This window comes from Thalassophryne amazonica, chromosome 14 (genome assembly GCF_902500255.1).
Source record: "Thalassophryne amazonica chromosome 14, fThaAma1.1, whole genome shotgun sequence".
NCBI classification, from domain to species: domain Eukaryota; kingdom Metazoa; phylum Chordata; class Actinopteri; order Batrachoidiformes; family Batrachoididae; genus Thalassophryne; species Thalassophryne amazonica.
In genome coordinates, this window is record NC_047116.1 from 38058519 (window position 1) to 38075172 (window position 16654).

At 40.9% G+C, this 16654-nt stretch overlaps 1 protein-coding gene across 1 annotated transcript in view; it reads left to right on the plus strand.

Annotated features, from left to right (window-relative positions):
- The window catches only part of cps1 (carbamoyl-phosphate synthase 1, mitochondrial), a 95434-nt gene that overhangs the window by 26829 nt on the left and 51951 nt on the right, over positions 1-16654 (plus strand). Inside the window, exons 20-22 of the mRNA XM_034185859.1 lie at positions 79-255; positions 4630-4748; positions 13100-13241. Coding sequence (XP_034041750.1) covers positions 79-255; positions 4630-4748; positions 13100-13241 — 438 coding nt within the window. The remainder of the gene's footprint in view (positions 1-78; positions 256-4629; positions 4749-13099; positions 13242-16654) is intronic.

Consider the following 16654-nt stretch of genomic DNA (forward strand, 5'->3'; position numbering starts at 1 on the left):
GAGGTGGCATCCACTTACAGGCAGTCATTTCACTTACCTTTGCTCATTAAACATCCTGTTTTCCTCATCTGGTATCAGGTCATGGCTATTGGACGTACGTTTGAGGAAAGCATCCAGAAGGCCTTAAGGATGTGCCACCCATCAATCGATGGCTTTATGCCCAGATTGCCTCTTAAGAAAGACTGGGCTGACAGCCATGACCTGGAGCAGGACCTGGCAGTTCCCTCAAGCACTCGCATCTTCTCCTTGGCCAAGGTACGCTACACTATGCTGCAATGCAAGAATTTATTGAAGTTTAAGAGCACTACACACTCATACGCAGGCCTTGAAGAACTGTTGTTTTGTGAAAATTTTGATGAATACAGCGAAGACCGGGTCCAAATGGGGGAAAATGTGCCAGTTTTTACCCTGACTATGTCTCTTCCATGTTCTCACTACATCAGACACATTCCCACTAATTTTTTACCTTACACATACCATGTCCAATTTGTTGTAGCTATTAGTGCAGCAGCTCAGAGAACATTTAGAGTGGAATCCTGCAAATGGTGATACAAGCATCAAATTCAGCACAAATACCCCTTAAGGTGCGTTTACGCATAACCAAGACGCGTTACGAATGTCATTTTTCTGTCATTCGTGACACATTCCTGACATTCTTAATGGCACTTAACGCATCTGAATAGGTTTCTTAATAGTGCGTGTTGGTGCGTGATATTCGTGGAGCATGTTTTTGCCTGTCAAAAAAATCTAACACGAATGTCACACACCACCCTCATTTCGTCTCACGTCGTGGAGGTCACAACTGAGCGTATTGATCCGTCTTGATGAGTATTGATCCTTAATAGAACGTGACAACGTTCGTAGTGGTTCCTGTGATGGTTCTTAGAGCCCGAACTGTCACGCGTTATTACGAAGTGACACGGAAACTGCCAAGTTTTGACACGACTTGTAACGCGGCGTCACATTTCACTGCACACCACGACAAATCAATTTTCTGTCACGTGCGCACAATTAAACTCAGCTTCAAGTGTCATTCCACAGTTCCTGCTGAAGCTCCTCAGGATGCTCCTGCAGGTGTTCCACTTGCTGTTGTAACCGATGAGCGGGAGAACGAGTCTGAGCCAGAGGAGACTCACGTGCAGCCAGACATCTTTGCACCTCCTCCCGTCCGGCGGAGGAAGAAACGTGTGCACAATTAAACCCTGCTGCACCGCATTCAGTTTGATTGCTGACACCAAGTCGGCTAAAAGTCTAATTTCAGTGCTCTGCAGCGCACATGCAGCAGGTGGAACACCTGCTGCATGTGCCTGATGTTTGGGAAAATGCGTGAGACGAGAGCCGCATGAAGCCACACATCTGGCTCTGTCCTCCTCCTCTCTGTGCCACTCCATGGCACAGAGCCCAAATATGCATGCAGTCACAGAGTTCTTCTGAAAAACTGGAGCGATCTGAATTTGGTTGGATGAATATGGGTGTGTGTGGAGACAATTCACCTAGTTCACAACGTGACAGAACTTAAAGATGCGCTGTTACGCGCAATAGCGCGCAACAACGCGGAACACTATTCTTGACCGTGCGGAATGTTTCCTGATAATTCTCCAGCAACACGTGCCATTAATTGTAACATGTGGTAACAGGTTGCAGCAGTTCCTGAGGACACTTGACGCCTCTGCCCCGAATCATCACATTCGTGATCAGCGGCCAAGAATCTATACTTCGTGGCATTCGTGACTTGTCGTCGTTGTCTGTGTAAACACAGCATTAGACATTACTCTTTTGAAATAACCAATTAGCCACCTGAATTTTCAATAGGCAGCCAGGTAGGGGTCAGTTGAAGAATTACACAAGGGTCAAAAATAAAAGATGCACTAATCATATTGAAAACTATATCACATTATTTGCTTGATCATAAAGATTACATAAAGGTATAGTTTGGACTTTCTGACTGAATGTTATGGGATAAAACGGCAAGAATGGTGACAAAGGTCAATTTAAGTTTGTACAGAGGTCAAACATTAAAGTTGCCCCAATTTTGGTAAAAAGTGATGCAAATTATTAGTTAAGAGTTTAAAAAAGGAATACTTTGGACCATGTGTCATGCTTATACGGGTTGACATATGTGACATGTCATAGAATCCAATGGACATTGAGCTTGTTTGACCTTTAGTTTGGAGGCCAAGCATTCAACACTGTCAAAACTATTCCATTTATTCATCCTATTAGCTCAACCAGTAATTGAGGCATTTGTCAAGTGAAGGAGTTGAAGTACCTTGGGGTCTTGTTCATGAGTCAGGGGACAGTGGAGCATAAGATTGGCCAGAGAATCGGTGCAGCAGGGGTGGTGTTGCATTCACTCTACCGTACTGTTGTGACGAAAAGGGAGCTGAGCCAAAAGGAGAAGCTCTCGATCTGCTGGTCAATCTTCGTTCCTACTCTCACCTGTGCTCATGAGGGTTGGGTCATGACTAAAAGAACAAGATCGTGGGTACAAGCAGCCAAAATGGGCTTCCTCAGGAGGGTGGCTGGTGTCTCTCTTAGAGTGAGAAGTTCGGTCATCCGTGGGGAGCTCGGAGTAGAGCCGCTGCTCCTTCGTGTTGAAAGGAGCCAGCTGAGGTGGTTTGGACATCTGGTAAGGATGCCTCCTGGGCGCCTCCCTAGGGAGGTGTTCCAGGCACGTCCACCTGGGAGGAGACTCCGGGGAAGACCCAGGACTAGGTGGAGAGATTATATCTTCACACTGGCCTGGGAACGCCTCAGGATTCCCCAGTCAGAGGTGGTCACGGGAAAGGGAAGTCTGGGGTCCCCTGCTGGAGCTGTTACCCCCGCGACCTGATCTCGGATAAACGGTTGAAGATGAGGGAGTGAACAAATGCATTGATGCTTTTATTTTCCAGGGTTCCCACAGGTCCTTAAACATTTCTGAAGTAGGAATTCAAGGCCCTTGAAATTTTTTGTAACTAGACAAGGGTCATTGAAAGTGCTTGAATTTATTTATCTACTTTTAGTAGTTTGTAATATGTTTTTTGTGCAACATGTTGAAATGATGCTTATCTTTTCTGCTTTTGCTGCTGTCTAAGGGGCCACAACACTTCCAAACAATCCTTTTTTTCTCTGTGACGGAGCTTTTTCTGATTGTAATGATTTATGTTTCTATTTTACCCACAGCAACACCCCTCAGCTTAACACAAAAAACTTAAACTGTATAAGACTTTGGGAAAGGCAGGAGAGAGGTTGAACAACTTCATAACAAAGGCCAGGAGGTGGCACCACAATCCTGTGCTTTCACAACAGGAGAAAGTCTTAAGTGGAAAATTTTAAGTATCCTCATAAAAAAAAACTTTTCTTAAAAACTGAAGAAGCCCAGAACAGTTCTTTAGAGTTGTGTGAATCTGAATCTATACTCACCTTCTCAGTACGTGGTGCAGTCATGGGTCAGTCAAAATCAAGATGTCTTTCTGAATTGCACACTTGTCTGACTGAATATCGATCATCCTGACGCAGAGGTTAACATCTGAATCTGTCTTTCGGAACCCCATCAGGCGCAGAGTTGCACCCTAAATACAGCACACGCTTATTCTCTAATGGTTTAGCTCCATAAATGGAATTTGCAGTGTTCTGTCCTTGCTAAATGTTTTTTTTGAGATCAAGTTGAAGTTTAAATAGAGTACTGAATAATTTAATTTGTTTAAAGGAGCTTTATCAGCTAAAGACGTGGGCGTGTCTAGACGCAGGGTCAAATGCTGTCATTCAAGCAAAGCAACGTCACATGACCTGTCAGAAGATAGAAAAAAAATATCTGCACATTAACACTGTTTTATCACCAGCTGAGAATGAGGTCATGACTGTCAGATCTGCAACCATGTGAGCTTGGTGCTCTAAAGGTAGGGAGAGATTTATCCCCATAAATATTGAAGGAGATCACTGAAGATGGCGACATCATTAGGAATTAATGATCCACATCCTATCTTCAGGCAATCAAGCAGTAGCAATAATGCTTCAAGGTGGTCTGCACAGGCACCATCATTGATGCTTTATCTCCCCTTTCTGCTGCCCGCCAGGCTCATTTTTGAGGCCTACATTTGCATTAAACCTTTTGATTCAGTCTTATTATTATAGTAGGAAGGAGAGGGGGGGAAAAAACCTAGCAAAGCCCATGAAAACAATTTGACCTTGTAAAACAATTTACACAGACTTGTGCTGTTGTATAGTAAGAAAAAATAATTAATGAGCCTCTTAAGGTAGCTTAGCAGATCCTCAAACCAGGCCAAGAGGTTTTATTGCATTGGTTTATGGTGATACCAAAAAATAAAAAAATAAATTTCTGGAAAGTCAGTTCTGAATCTGTCTTAACTAAAATAACAATAACAAAAAAAAAAAAAGTCTAGCTGTAACTACGGAGAGAGTGCCCCCGTATTACACACGTGAATGCCTGCATGTCTAAATAATGCGGTTCTAAAATGGGTTCTGGTCTGTCTTTGTGTAAGCTAGCCATACTTAGAACTTTCAAAAGTCATTGTACCCATTTATTATGTTACTTCCAAAAAAGAAAAAAATAAACAGTTGGTCATGCAACAGATTTAAAGATGCTCTCAAGATTGAATTTTTATCTTTCATTTGTTCACCTTAAAGGCCTTTCACAAAGGCATGAGCGTGGACCTTATCCACAAGCTGACAGCCATAGACAAGTGGTTCCTCTACAAGTTGCAGAGGATAACACAGATGCAGCAGCAACTGGCTGGCTACAACAGGTAACACAAACCTACAGCTGCACACCTTAGGCCTCAACAGTTATTATTTATTTTTTTAAATAACAATTTGAAAGTGTGTCAGATTGCAAGAGCCATGATCAATGGTGGTTAATGCTGTTTTTCCAAGTTGTCCAGACCTAAAATGAAACGGTGTGTTTGTATGCTGCTTGTCTGATGGCAGGGACTTGGCCAAGGATGGTTACAGTGAGACTATGCTTAACTCTGTTATATTAAAATATTGAAACTGGAGCACTGACAGATTGGATCCGATTTTGTTCGTAAAACTGCAACAGTGGTGCTCTTAATATTATCAAAATTAGTGTTTCATCTTAGCTTGTCACGTGAAGAGCTCAGCTCTGCATTTTTTTTGTTTTCTGTTGTAAAGTACAACTTATGAAATGTGTGCAGCAGTCTGACTTTTTCCATTTCCAGGGTTGGGTTTGTTCACGTTAGAAGCTGAATTCTCATTGCCAGTTTAAACAGCTCCTCTGTGTAAAACGCATGTTCACTGAAAGTTAGATCTTCCTCTAATTAACATGGTAAATTAATAAACTCCAGAAGAATTGCAACAGCTGCATCACAAATGTACAGTTCTATAGTTGAGGGCATACACTCAGGTCCATACATAATTCCACACCAATGCAATTTTTGGATCTGCAAAGGACTGTCTAAATCCAATCCCTCATCCCTATTGCGACACCTGGGTAATGGATCAAGTAGGGGATTGCCTGGTGAGGTGAAATATGGTGGGGACCTTGTGTACCCACTGACCGCTATTGCAACTATAATGGCCCAACAGGTACCCTGAACACGAGACGGCTAATGGGGCTCTGGTGAAGCAAAGTCCTCAATGACAGAACAGGTGGAGGAGGTGATAACTTGTAATCCAACAGCTGTGAAGGCGGATGAAGGCTGCAGCAGGTCCTCAGACACCAAACATCTGGGATTTCCCAGCCATCAGACCGGGCTCCGGATCTCTCAATGACTGTATGTTTGTCGACATGCAGCGACATTCCTACATTAAAAAAACACACGCACAGGCATCTATAGATCGACCCCATAGATTGATTCGGGAATTGATCAACAGATGATTTTCCTCACCACTGAGGAATTACCATGACAACCGATCAGCCAAATGTTTTGACTAGTAGTGTATATTAAGTTGAGTAGGCACATGAGCCCAGAAGGGTATTGGAAATGATACCAAAGGGTCAACACACCCGATATTGGTTGACAGAGCAGTACACCAGGACTTTAAATACCAGGCAGACCAACCTGAGCACAGCCTGGATTGACTACAAGAGAGCCTATGAATAAGTGCCCCACACATGAACACTGGAGTGCTTGGCACTGTACAAGGCTGACAGCACAGTAATAACCTTCATCAGGAAATCAGTGGGACTGTGCAAGATGTCATTGGAAGCCAGCTGCAAGGCAATCACACAAGTCACCATTAAGTACCAAGATGATGCAGTGCTGTTCTGCACAAGCCTCAACTCCCATACCCAACTCATCACAAAGAGTGGATGGAGTTAGGGATGCACCGATCTACATTTTTTTTTTTTTTCACATCCAATCCCGATACCTGAATTTGGATATCTGCTGATACGATATATGTTTGGTTATGTTTGGTTTAATATTGTTATTATCATTATTGTTGATTTTCTGTGAGGATATTTTCTATTCCCAGTTATACAGCTTCACAATAAAGTGTTTAAAGGAGGATTTTCTTAAAAAGACCTGAAAGTTCAGCTACAATTTGTCAGAAGGTACATCTAAGATGCAAGCCTAGATTTGATGTTTTGGTGAAAGAATGAAGTACTTTATTTATAGACTTAAAAGAGAAAAGGCATTGCTCTGTCTGTCTCTCTCTCCCCTTCTCAATTTCAGTGGAGCTTTATCGACATGGGAAACCTATGTTTACATTGTCAAAGCAAGTGTTACAGTAAAAATTAAGTCCTGTTTTCCATCTGTCTCTCTTTCGATTCAGTTTCAATTGAAACATAGGTTTACATTGTCAAATCAAGTTTTGGGGCAAAAAAAAAAAATTAAGTCCTCTCTCGTGTATGTGTGTGTGCACTCCCTCGCTCTTTCTCTTTCTTGCTTGCCGTTTTCCTGCTGAGTAAACTTGGAACTTTTTGGAAACACGAAGCCTTTCAACTGTAAAATAAACCGTAAATTTCTAAATGTATCATCAACTGCCCTCATGCGAGAAACTCTGGACTAATACTGAAGGATTTTGGAGGTTTTTTTCCTCTTTCAGCAGAGATAAACTTTGTCTGCTCCTCTGCTGCACTCTGAGCTGCTATTTCACAGCCTTGAGACACTGAAGCGGCTGACTTTTTTTCTTCTTCTTTAGCAACAATTCAGTTCTTTTTTTTTTTTTTTCAGAAAAATCTGTGTTTGGCGGGACAGATAATTTGAACCCGAGAGCGGGGCAGAAATATGACGCTATCCATGGTTTAAAACCCTCGGCTGTGGTGCGGAAGAAACAGCTTGGCTTTAGCTCAGAAAGCTCCTCCTCACACTCAGCAGTAAGAGCAGAGAGCAAGCAGCAGCAGTTGAGAGGTTTCACAGACGTTATTTCTCTCTGGTATCGGAAAACATCGCAGGTTGTATTGGTATTTTCTGAAACTTAAATTATGTTGGTATTGGAAGCAAATACCAACAATGGATCGGATCGGTCCCAACCTTTAGATGGAGTTATCTATTCAGAATTGGAGTAACCATCAGCTACCTCCTGTACATGGATGACACCAAGTTGTATGCCAAGAGTGAGTGAGACTGACTCACTTATCCACCTCACCGGGATCTACAATGAGGAAATTAGGATGTTATTCAGTCTGGATATGCAGGACCTTTTGGTGGAAAAGAGAGGGAAGGTGATCCGGACTGAGGGGGTAGCATTGCCAGAAGGCAGTATAGCAGACATACAGGGTAGCTAAAAGTATCTGGGAATCCCACAAGCCAACGGGAACTATGATGAAGATGCAAGAAGTTCAATCACAGCCAAATACCTCCAGAAGTTAAGACGGGTGCTGAGAAGCCAGCTCAGTGGTAGGAATTAAAAACTGAGGCGTCAATACATACACCCCACCAGTTATCGGGTACCCAGCTGGAGTAATAAGTTGGTCACAGGAGGCGAGAGATACCACTGTCAAGATAAGAAAATTTGCAATGCACGTCGGCTTCCACCAAAAGTACAGCAACTGAGCCCTGAGTGTCAGAGCCACGATCCAGGATGAGTTGAGGAGCATCCATGAGTTCATCAGAAGGATGACCTACTGAGAGCAGCTGCTACAAGAGTGCCTTAGACAGCTGAAGAAGACTGACAGTGATAGGAAGTATCATGAAAGACCAAACTCCTCCATGGGATGTACAATCAACAGATGGAGGAAGTGCCTGGTATCAAGAAGTCCTGCCAGTGGCTAGAAAAGGCTGACCTAAAGATCAGCACAGAGTCTCTGATCATAGCAGCACAAAAACAAACCCAAAGCACCAGATCCATAGAGGCAGGAGTCTACCATAGCCGACAGGACCCACGTTGCAGGCTGTGCAAATGTTCCCCGGAGATGGTCCAGCACATAGTAGCAGGATGCAAGCTAGGACAGCGTACACCGAGAGGCACAACAGTGTCAGGAATAATGTACAGGAACATCTGTGCAACATATGGATTAGATTTCCTGATGGGAGACACTGCCGAAGGTGGTTGAGAATCATAGAGCTAAGGTTCTCTGCAGTGGTGGGCACAGCACACCAAAAAGTTAGCTTCGATAACTGAAAAGTTATCTTTTATGACGCTAAACCAATAAATTGCTAACAGATAACCGATAAACTTTTAGTATTGATTCGGACGCGGCCACATCAGATTCCACTGTCGGCTTCTGATAAACCAGTTTCACTTTTCGCTTCTGGGTAAATTCAAGGATCACAAACACATAAGAAGGCACGAAAAATGAATGAATTAAAAAATAAAACCCCAAACACTTTCATCATCTTTCAAAAGCAGTAAAACACAGCATTAGAAGTCTGGTTATCCCGGTATTATATACACCGTCATTTATGAGCTAAAAGCTGCTGCTGCTTTTTCACACGGTTTGAACCCTGCGGCTTAAACAACCGAAATACGTCAATTAATGCATTGATTGGCAGAGTAAAATACACGTAGTAAATATAAATTCTTACCTGTTAGTTTCAGTGGGATTTATCTGAATAAATAATACACAAAGCGTCCTTTTTTTTTTATTATCCAAAACAGTCTCTAAACTTGAAGACAAGTCCCTCCCTCTGTACACAGCTGCGCCGTGAGAGCTCCTCTCCCCCACCAAGTCTTGGCGACTGAATTACAGCCACAAAGAAATAATGTAATGTTAAAATTATTCCGTTTTGTTTTTGTGTTGAGCGGACTCACTCACTGTAACGTCCAAAGTGAACCTGAACTACACTACCCACAGTGCTCCCTGTGTCGACTGGCCAGTCATGTTTTGCACTTAATGTTGACGTCATCAGCAAGTGACAGGCAGCCAGTCTGCTACAAACACACAACAGACGGACTAAAATGCTTGATTTTAGGGTTTACAAATGTTTTTGACCGTTAAACTTTGCTCAGTTTACCAGCAAAAAAAAAAATGTTATCGGAACTAAACTTATCGGAAGATGATTGTTCCAATGATGGTTTTAAAACTTATCTGAAAAGCTAATCTGCTAGCAAAAACATTAGCTTCGATAATGATCTGTTATCAGATTAGCTGAACTGTGCCCACCACTGGTTCTCTGGGACTTCAAATTCCAGACAGACAAGCAGCTGCTGTCCAGTCAACCAGACATTGAGGTGGTTAACACGTAAAAGACAGCAGTTGCAATAGATGTGGCAATACCACCCAACAGCAACATCAGAAAGAAAAAAAAATTGAAAAGCACTAGGGGCAGAAACATCAACTAACTGAACTAGATCTATTCTAGATCAATTGGCCCAACTAAATCTTTTCTAGATCAACTAGCCCAGATGTAGAAGGGAAAGTCAAAAGTAGTCCCAGTAGTAGCCCACAAAGTGGAAGAGTGGCTCCAGCAGATTCCAGACACAGTATCAGAATTCTCTGTCCAGAAGAGTGCAGACATCAAAATGACTGATATCGCACACAACCCTCAAACTCCCAGGCTTCTGGTAGAGACCCAAGCTTGAGGAGCACGCATACCACCCTTCTACAGGGTGGTGAGACAAAGATGATACTATATACACACACCCGTGTTGGAATTTAAGTCTCATCACGTCTCTTTTCTCTCTCAGTTCACATCCTCTCAGTTGACTTTCTTTGCCCTGCGGCTCTTACCTGGTCGGCTCAAAACAAAGCTGATGTGAATTTTCATGGCTCAGCCATAAGTTACCTGCTGCTTCCCTCTGACTCTACTGATTAATAATTAATGATTGGCTGTCTGGTGCACTGCCATTGGAACAGGCTTATACACGCAGGTCTGTTGTGGTTTCCCTTGCCTGTGGATCAGGGATATTGGGATAGGCACACTATCTGTTGCTGCCAGGATCATGACCCACAGAGCAGAATGTTTGTGGGCTTCAGGTTGCCCTAGCCAACTGATTCCTTCTGTGTGCATAAGTGTTTTTGTACTTTTATTTCTGCAGTTGGAAAGGAAGGATGTTGATGACAGAATGATGAAAAACACCCTCAAACTAAGGAGTCACACTTGGTGTTAGCGCAGTGATGTTTTATGCACCATCTTGGTGCATAGGAAATGAAGAATATTTTCTCTGCCACTTTTCTGTGGAGAGTAACTGTACACAGACCCACCAGATCAAATATCTATCCTTCTGTGATTCTGAGTTGAAAGTCTTGCCGCTTGCACAGTTGTTGTTTCTGCGGTCTGTTATATCTAAGCCCAGCCATGTGCAGTGGTAGTTAAAGCACACTTGACATTTCCAATATTGTTACACTGTGAGATCATAAATAATTTAGACAGAGGACAAAGAGCAAGCTTTGCTTTAGCAGAAGTAAGTATTTCTGTCTTTCATTCTTATCTGAGTTAAAGGAATATTTCTTTGCTCTCTTATTGAGAGATGGATGAGAAGGTCGATTTCATCTCTGTGTTCAGGTGTCTAGCATTGTTTGGCGCAAACACAGGAAATGAGAAAAAGGCTAGCATAGCTCCATCAAATGTGTTTGGGCATCTTAATAAGTTTGTTTTGTTATTTTAATCTTATATATTTATTTAGTTATTTATTTTTATTCTTTGAAAATAGAAAGTGGCTACTGCTACAGCACTGTGTAAATAGGAGCTCCATTTGTCTGTTGACACAGAGCCAATCGTATTCCACATTACATCGGGTGTAGACTGTAACCAATCCCAATCCGGTTACTCCACTGCCACAGTACTGTGTCAATAAGTAGCACGTGCCACAGTGTATCACATCCAAAAATGGATTTATGAATGAATGTTAAAAAAAAACCTATTCTCCATTCTCAAGCTATTCAATCTATTCTTAAACTTTACATGGGTAAGAAGTCAATAACGGACAGAATCATTTATGTAACAGGCACTCATTGGCACAGAAGAAATGGCGGCATCTGATTGGTGCTGTGTTAATAGACAAAAGGTTAAAATATGGGAGCATCCAAAAAGTATCTGACCTTATTTTGTCCAATGGAAAAAAATTAAGTGTGTGTGTGTGTGAGTTGTCATTTGGTGGGGAGGTGTAGGGAACCTTCTTGAGCATGTGTGCATCCTTTCTCGTCCAGAGATCATCAGTCACAAGCAGTAAGCCTTAGAGTGAAAATGTGTACTAAGCACCCGTCAGGTTTTCATTTGCTGTAGCATTATTTGTTTATTTGTAAAGCAAAAGTGTACAGTAAAAATCATGAAAGTTTCCATTTGATGCATTGTACCAGAGTTAGCTTAAAGCTAGTTTACATATGCAGTGTAAACTGACTGTGCGACTTGAGGCCATCCATAAGTCGAAATGACCAAGTGACAGAATATGGACTTTGGTCATGGGTGACCATGGGTAAAGTCTTGTAGCCTGCTCATTCTGCTTGTTTGATTCAGCCTTTCGTGGCCAAACTCTCACTCTCTCACTCTTTCTCTCACTCACTCCTCCCAGCGGTTCCGCCAAAGCATTCTGTTGGGAATTGAGAAGGAAAACCACAGGGAAAATGAGCCCAGCAAGGGGCAGAAAAAGTGACCAGGAAAGTGACCTTGTATCATTATCGAAAAGCTGAGGAAACTTCCATAGAGAGCTGTTTCATCCCAAATAGCAAATTGGGACACAATTTTAAACATCACAGTAACTCCTTGACCCATTGTTTCTCAGTCTTGAACAACTTGGTATACACAGTAGTTACAGCCCTCATTTGCACCAATTTTAAAATCGGGGGAAATTTTCAAGCTGTTGAAAAATTTCATCTCAAGTCGACAAATCTGCATCATTACATGGTCACTTCCAAGTGTTTGTAGGCTTAACAGCTTCAGTCATGTTCACACATGTTCACACAAAACAGGGTAGTCCTCATGAGTACAGCTTGATGCTTGTTTGATTGTGCTCCATCAGGGTGTAAATATTTGAAGCAAAAGCGTTTGTTGCAGTCCTGGCTGACAACGCAGCTGGGCACAGTTTTAATTTCATTTTCATGCGGGTTGCCAGGTATGCGCTTTATAAGCCAGCCAGTTGCCAGGTCTGCATTTTATAAGCCAGCCTGATAAGTGGCATGCCAGAGTAAGCAGTTTCATCCCATTTTTGCACTTTTTCTGGATCGTAATAGAAAGGTGTCCTGTGGAATAGGGATGTAACTGAGAGCTTTGACTGTTCTGACTGTTAGAGTAGGATGACCACAATAGATGTGGAGGCTCTGTTGTGTTAAGAGAGAACTTTTCTACACTGGTCACCGACAAGCAAAACACAGGGAGAAAGACACACCTCCTGTGCTGACCTTTCACAATTACATTACATAAGGCAAAAGTGGCAGTGCTTACCTTCAAATACATATTTACTAAGCATAGTGTGTTCATGTTCTGAGCTGGCATGAAAGCATTAATGGATTGTGACCTGAATATTAATGAATGTTAATTTTGTTTTTAACTCACAAAATTAATGTTCTTCTGACCAGTCTCGTGAGAAATTCTCATTTACCTTTGACCTTTTATGAGAGTTTAAAGAATGCAAGGTTTAGAATAAAATTGAGTTGTAGGCTGGTTTGTAGTACACTTAGATCAGTTCAGGAATTCAGTGTATCGATGGAGTTGTATTGTTTTGTTTAAAATTGATTTTTGATTTATAACTGTTATTTCTTAAACTCCCAGTCATATACAATACTGTAAATGCCATATTTGCCTCTTTTCAACAGTGACACAGTTCTGAAGGACTTGCTGCTGATGGCCAAACAGGATGGCTTCTCAGACCGGCAGGTTGGTGAAATTCTGGGCTCCAGTGAGAAAGCAGCCAGGGACCTGAGGCACAACCATAGCATCAGACCTTGGGTCAAACAGGTGAGCACCAATGGGGGAGCCTCCTAAGACCCTTCTGTCTCATGTCAGACAAAGACCTGTACCACCACATATCACTCAGTGCACTCTATGAATACAGCTTTTTTTTAACTATAGTTCTTTTTTTTTAACATTTATTTTAACATTTTTTTTCAGTAAAGGTTCAAACACTAGTGCATGTACTTGTGTTAGTGTTATTTTTTTTGTGATAGTGTTATTGACCTCTGTGCTAGTGCAAGTTTTACTGTTGTTGGATTGGTGACATGCAATAAAACTCACATAAACTGGATACTCGCACTCACCAGACAAAAGCGAAAGTCCCAATGCTTTGGTAGGGTTTTTCATGTAATAAAACCATATATACCAGATTTTGTATCATGGATTTTCGCTCACATCAGACAAAACATCCTTCCCATCACAATGCATTTCCATTTAAAAAAAAAACAAAAACAAAAAAAAACCCTTGCATGTACTTGACAGAGCAGTCTGGGCATGCCCAGTCCCAACAGAGGTACAAAATGAAGTTCAGCACTGACACTCGCCGATTCGAGGAAAGTGGGTACCATCATATTTGGTAATAAGCCCAGTAATTTATGTAGAAATTTACAAGATATTGAAATTGAACTCGTAAATGAAACTAAATTTCTTGGGGTATTTGATGATAATCTAATTTGGAAAACACCTATAAATTATGTTAAATCTAAAATGTCAGCGATCATTGCCATTTTGTATAAACCACAAGACTTCCTCTCCTAACACTCATTAGTTACCTTATATCATTCATTACTTGTTCCATACATTACCGACTGTATTGACGTTTGGGGAACCACCTACAAACCTACAACCCCTGGCAATAATTATGGAATCACCGGCCTCGGAGGATGTTCATTCAGTTGTTTAATTTTGTAGAAAAAAAGCAGATCACAGACATGACACAAAACTAAAGTCATTTCAAATGGCAACTTTCTGGCTTTAAGAAACACTATAAGAAATCAGGAAAAAAAATTGTGGCAGTCAGTAACGGTTGCTTTTTTAGACCAAGCAGAGGGAAAAAAATATGGACTCACTCAATTCTGAGGAATAAATTATGGAATCACCCTGTAAATTTTCATCCCCAAAACTAACACCTGCATCAAATCATATCTGCTCGTTAGTCTGCATCTAAAAAGGAGTGATCACACCTTGGAGAGCTGTTGCACCAAGTGGACTGACATGAATCATGGCTCCAACACGAGAGATGTCAATTGAAACAAAGGAGAGGATTATCAAACTCTTAAAAGAGGGTAAATCATCACACAATGTTGCAAAAGATGTTGGTTGTTCACAGTCAGCTGTGTCTAAACTCTGGACCAAATACAAACAACATGGGAATGTTGTTAAAGGCAAATATACTGGTAGACCAAGGAAGACATCAAAGCGTCAAGACAGAAAGCGTAAAGCAATATGTCTCAAAAATCGAAAATGCACAACAAAATAAATGAGGAACGAATGGGAGGAAACTGGAGTCAACGTCTGTGACCGAACTGTAAGAAACTGCCTAAAGGAAATGGGATTTACATACAGAAAAGCTAAACGAAAGCCATCATTAACACCTAAACAGAAAAAAACAAGGTTACAATGGGCTAAGGAAAAGCAATCGTGGACTGTGGATGACTGGATGAAAGTCATATTCAGCGATGAATCTCGAATCTGCATTGGGCAAGGTGATGATGCTGGAACTTTTGTTTGAGGCCGTTCCAATGATGATATGGGGCTGCATGTCAGGTAAAGGCACTGGGGAGATGGCTGTCATTACATCATCAATAAATGCACAAGTTTACGTTGATACTTTGGACACTTTTCTTATCCCATCAATTGAAAGGATGTTTGTGGATGATGAAATCATTTTTCAAGATGATAATGCATCTTGCCATAGAGCAGAAACTGTGAAAACATTCCTTGCAAAAAGACACATAGGGTCAATGTCATGGCCTGCAAATAGTCCGGATCTTAATCCAATTGAAAATCTTTGGTGGAAGTTGAAGAAAATGGTCCATGACAAGGCTCCAACCTGCAAAACTGATCTGGCAACAGCAATCAGAGAAAGTTGGAGCCAGATTGATGAAGAGTACTGTTTGTCACTCATTAAGCCCATGCCTCAGAGACTGCAAGCTGTTATAAAAGCCGGAGGTGGTGCAACAAAATACTAGTGATGTGTTGGAGCATTCTTTTGTTTTTCATGATTCCATAATTTTTTTCCTCAGAATTGAGTGATTCCATATTTTTTTCCCTCTGCTTGGTCTAAAAAAGTAACCGTTACTGACTGCCACAATTTTTTTTTCCTGATTTCTTATAGTGTTTCTTAAAGCCAGAAAGTTGCCATTTGAAATGACTTTAGTTTTGTGTCATGTCTGTGATCTGCTTTTTTTTTCTACAAAATTAAACAACTGAATGAACATCCTCTGAGGCCATAATTTTTGCCAGGGGTTGTAATACAAAGCCTAGATTTTTGCTTCAGAAGAAAGCTATAACAATTATTAGTAAGAAACCATATCGTGAACCAACAAATCCATTGTTTGTCCGTTTGCATATTTTGAAATTTTGAGACTTGATTGCTTATATCATAATACATATTATGTTCAAAGTAAAAAATAAACTTCTATCACTGCATGCCCAGGACCTGTTTGAAATGAGGGACCCCAGTTATAATTTATGAGAAACATTATTATTTCAGAAATCAAAGATTCGAAGTACCATAAAAAGTCATTGCGTGTCTGTTAAAGGTGTTAATACAGTATTCGGAATAATTGCCCGTATAACATAAAATCACTTGGCAGTTTGGTTAGCTTTAAAAGGCTCTACAAAAATTATTTGATTACTTGCTATAGCATGTTAATATTGATCAATTTACACTTTGTATTATTTATCATGGGTATATGTATACTTTTATATACATATATATAACTTTTATTTTTGGTTAAAAGGGTAGGCGTTAACAAGCTTTTGCTTCTGCCTACACCCTTTTGAGCGCATAGGTGCATTGTTGGATTATTTTCTTTATTTCTTTCTTTGTAAGTTTTTTTTGTTCTGGATCTGTGTGTGCCGAATAAATTCATTAATTAATTCAAAATAGGTAGCTGACATTTTAAGTGTGGTAATAAATTAAACAAAGAAGGTATAATGAGTTGGAATGGTGTGAGTCCAAAATGTTTTTAGAACCTTAGACCTGTAAGTCCCTGTGACTTATATTCTGGTGCAACTTGTATACTGAAATTCACAAGTATAAATGCCAGTAATAAAAAAAAAAGACACTACAATAATGCACAGAAATCCCAAATTAAACAGCTCATAACACAGAAAAGGTGTGACTTATAGTCCGGTGTGTGTGTGCATATATATAAATAAAATACCTCTTCAAGAGGTATTTTCTTTGACAG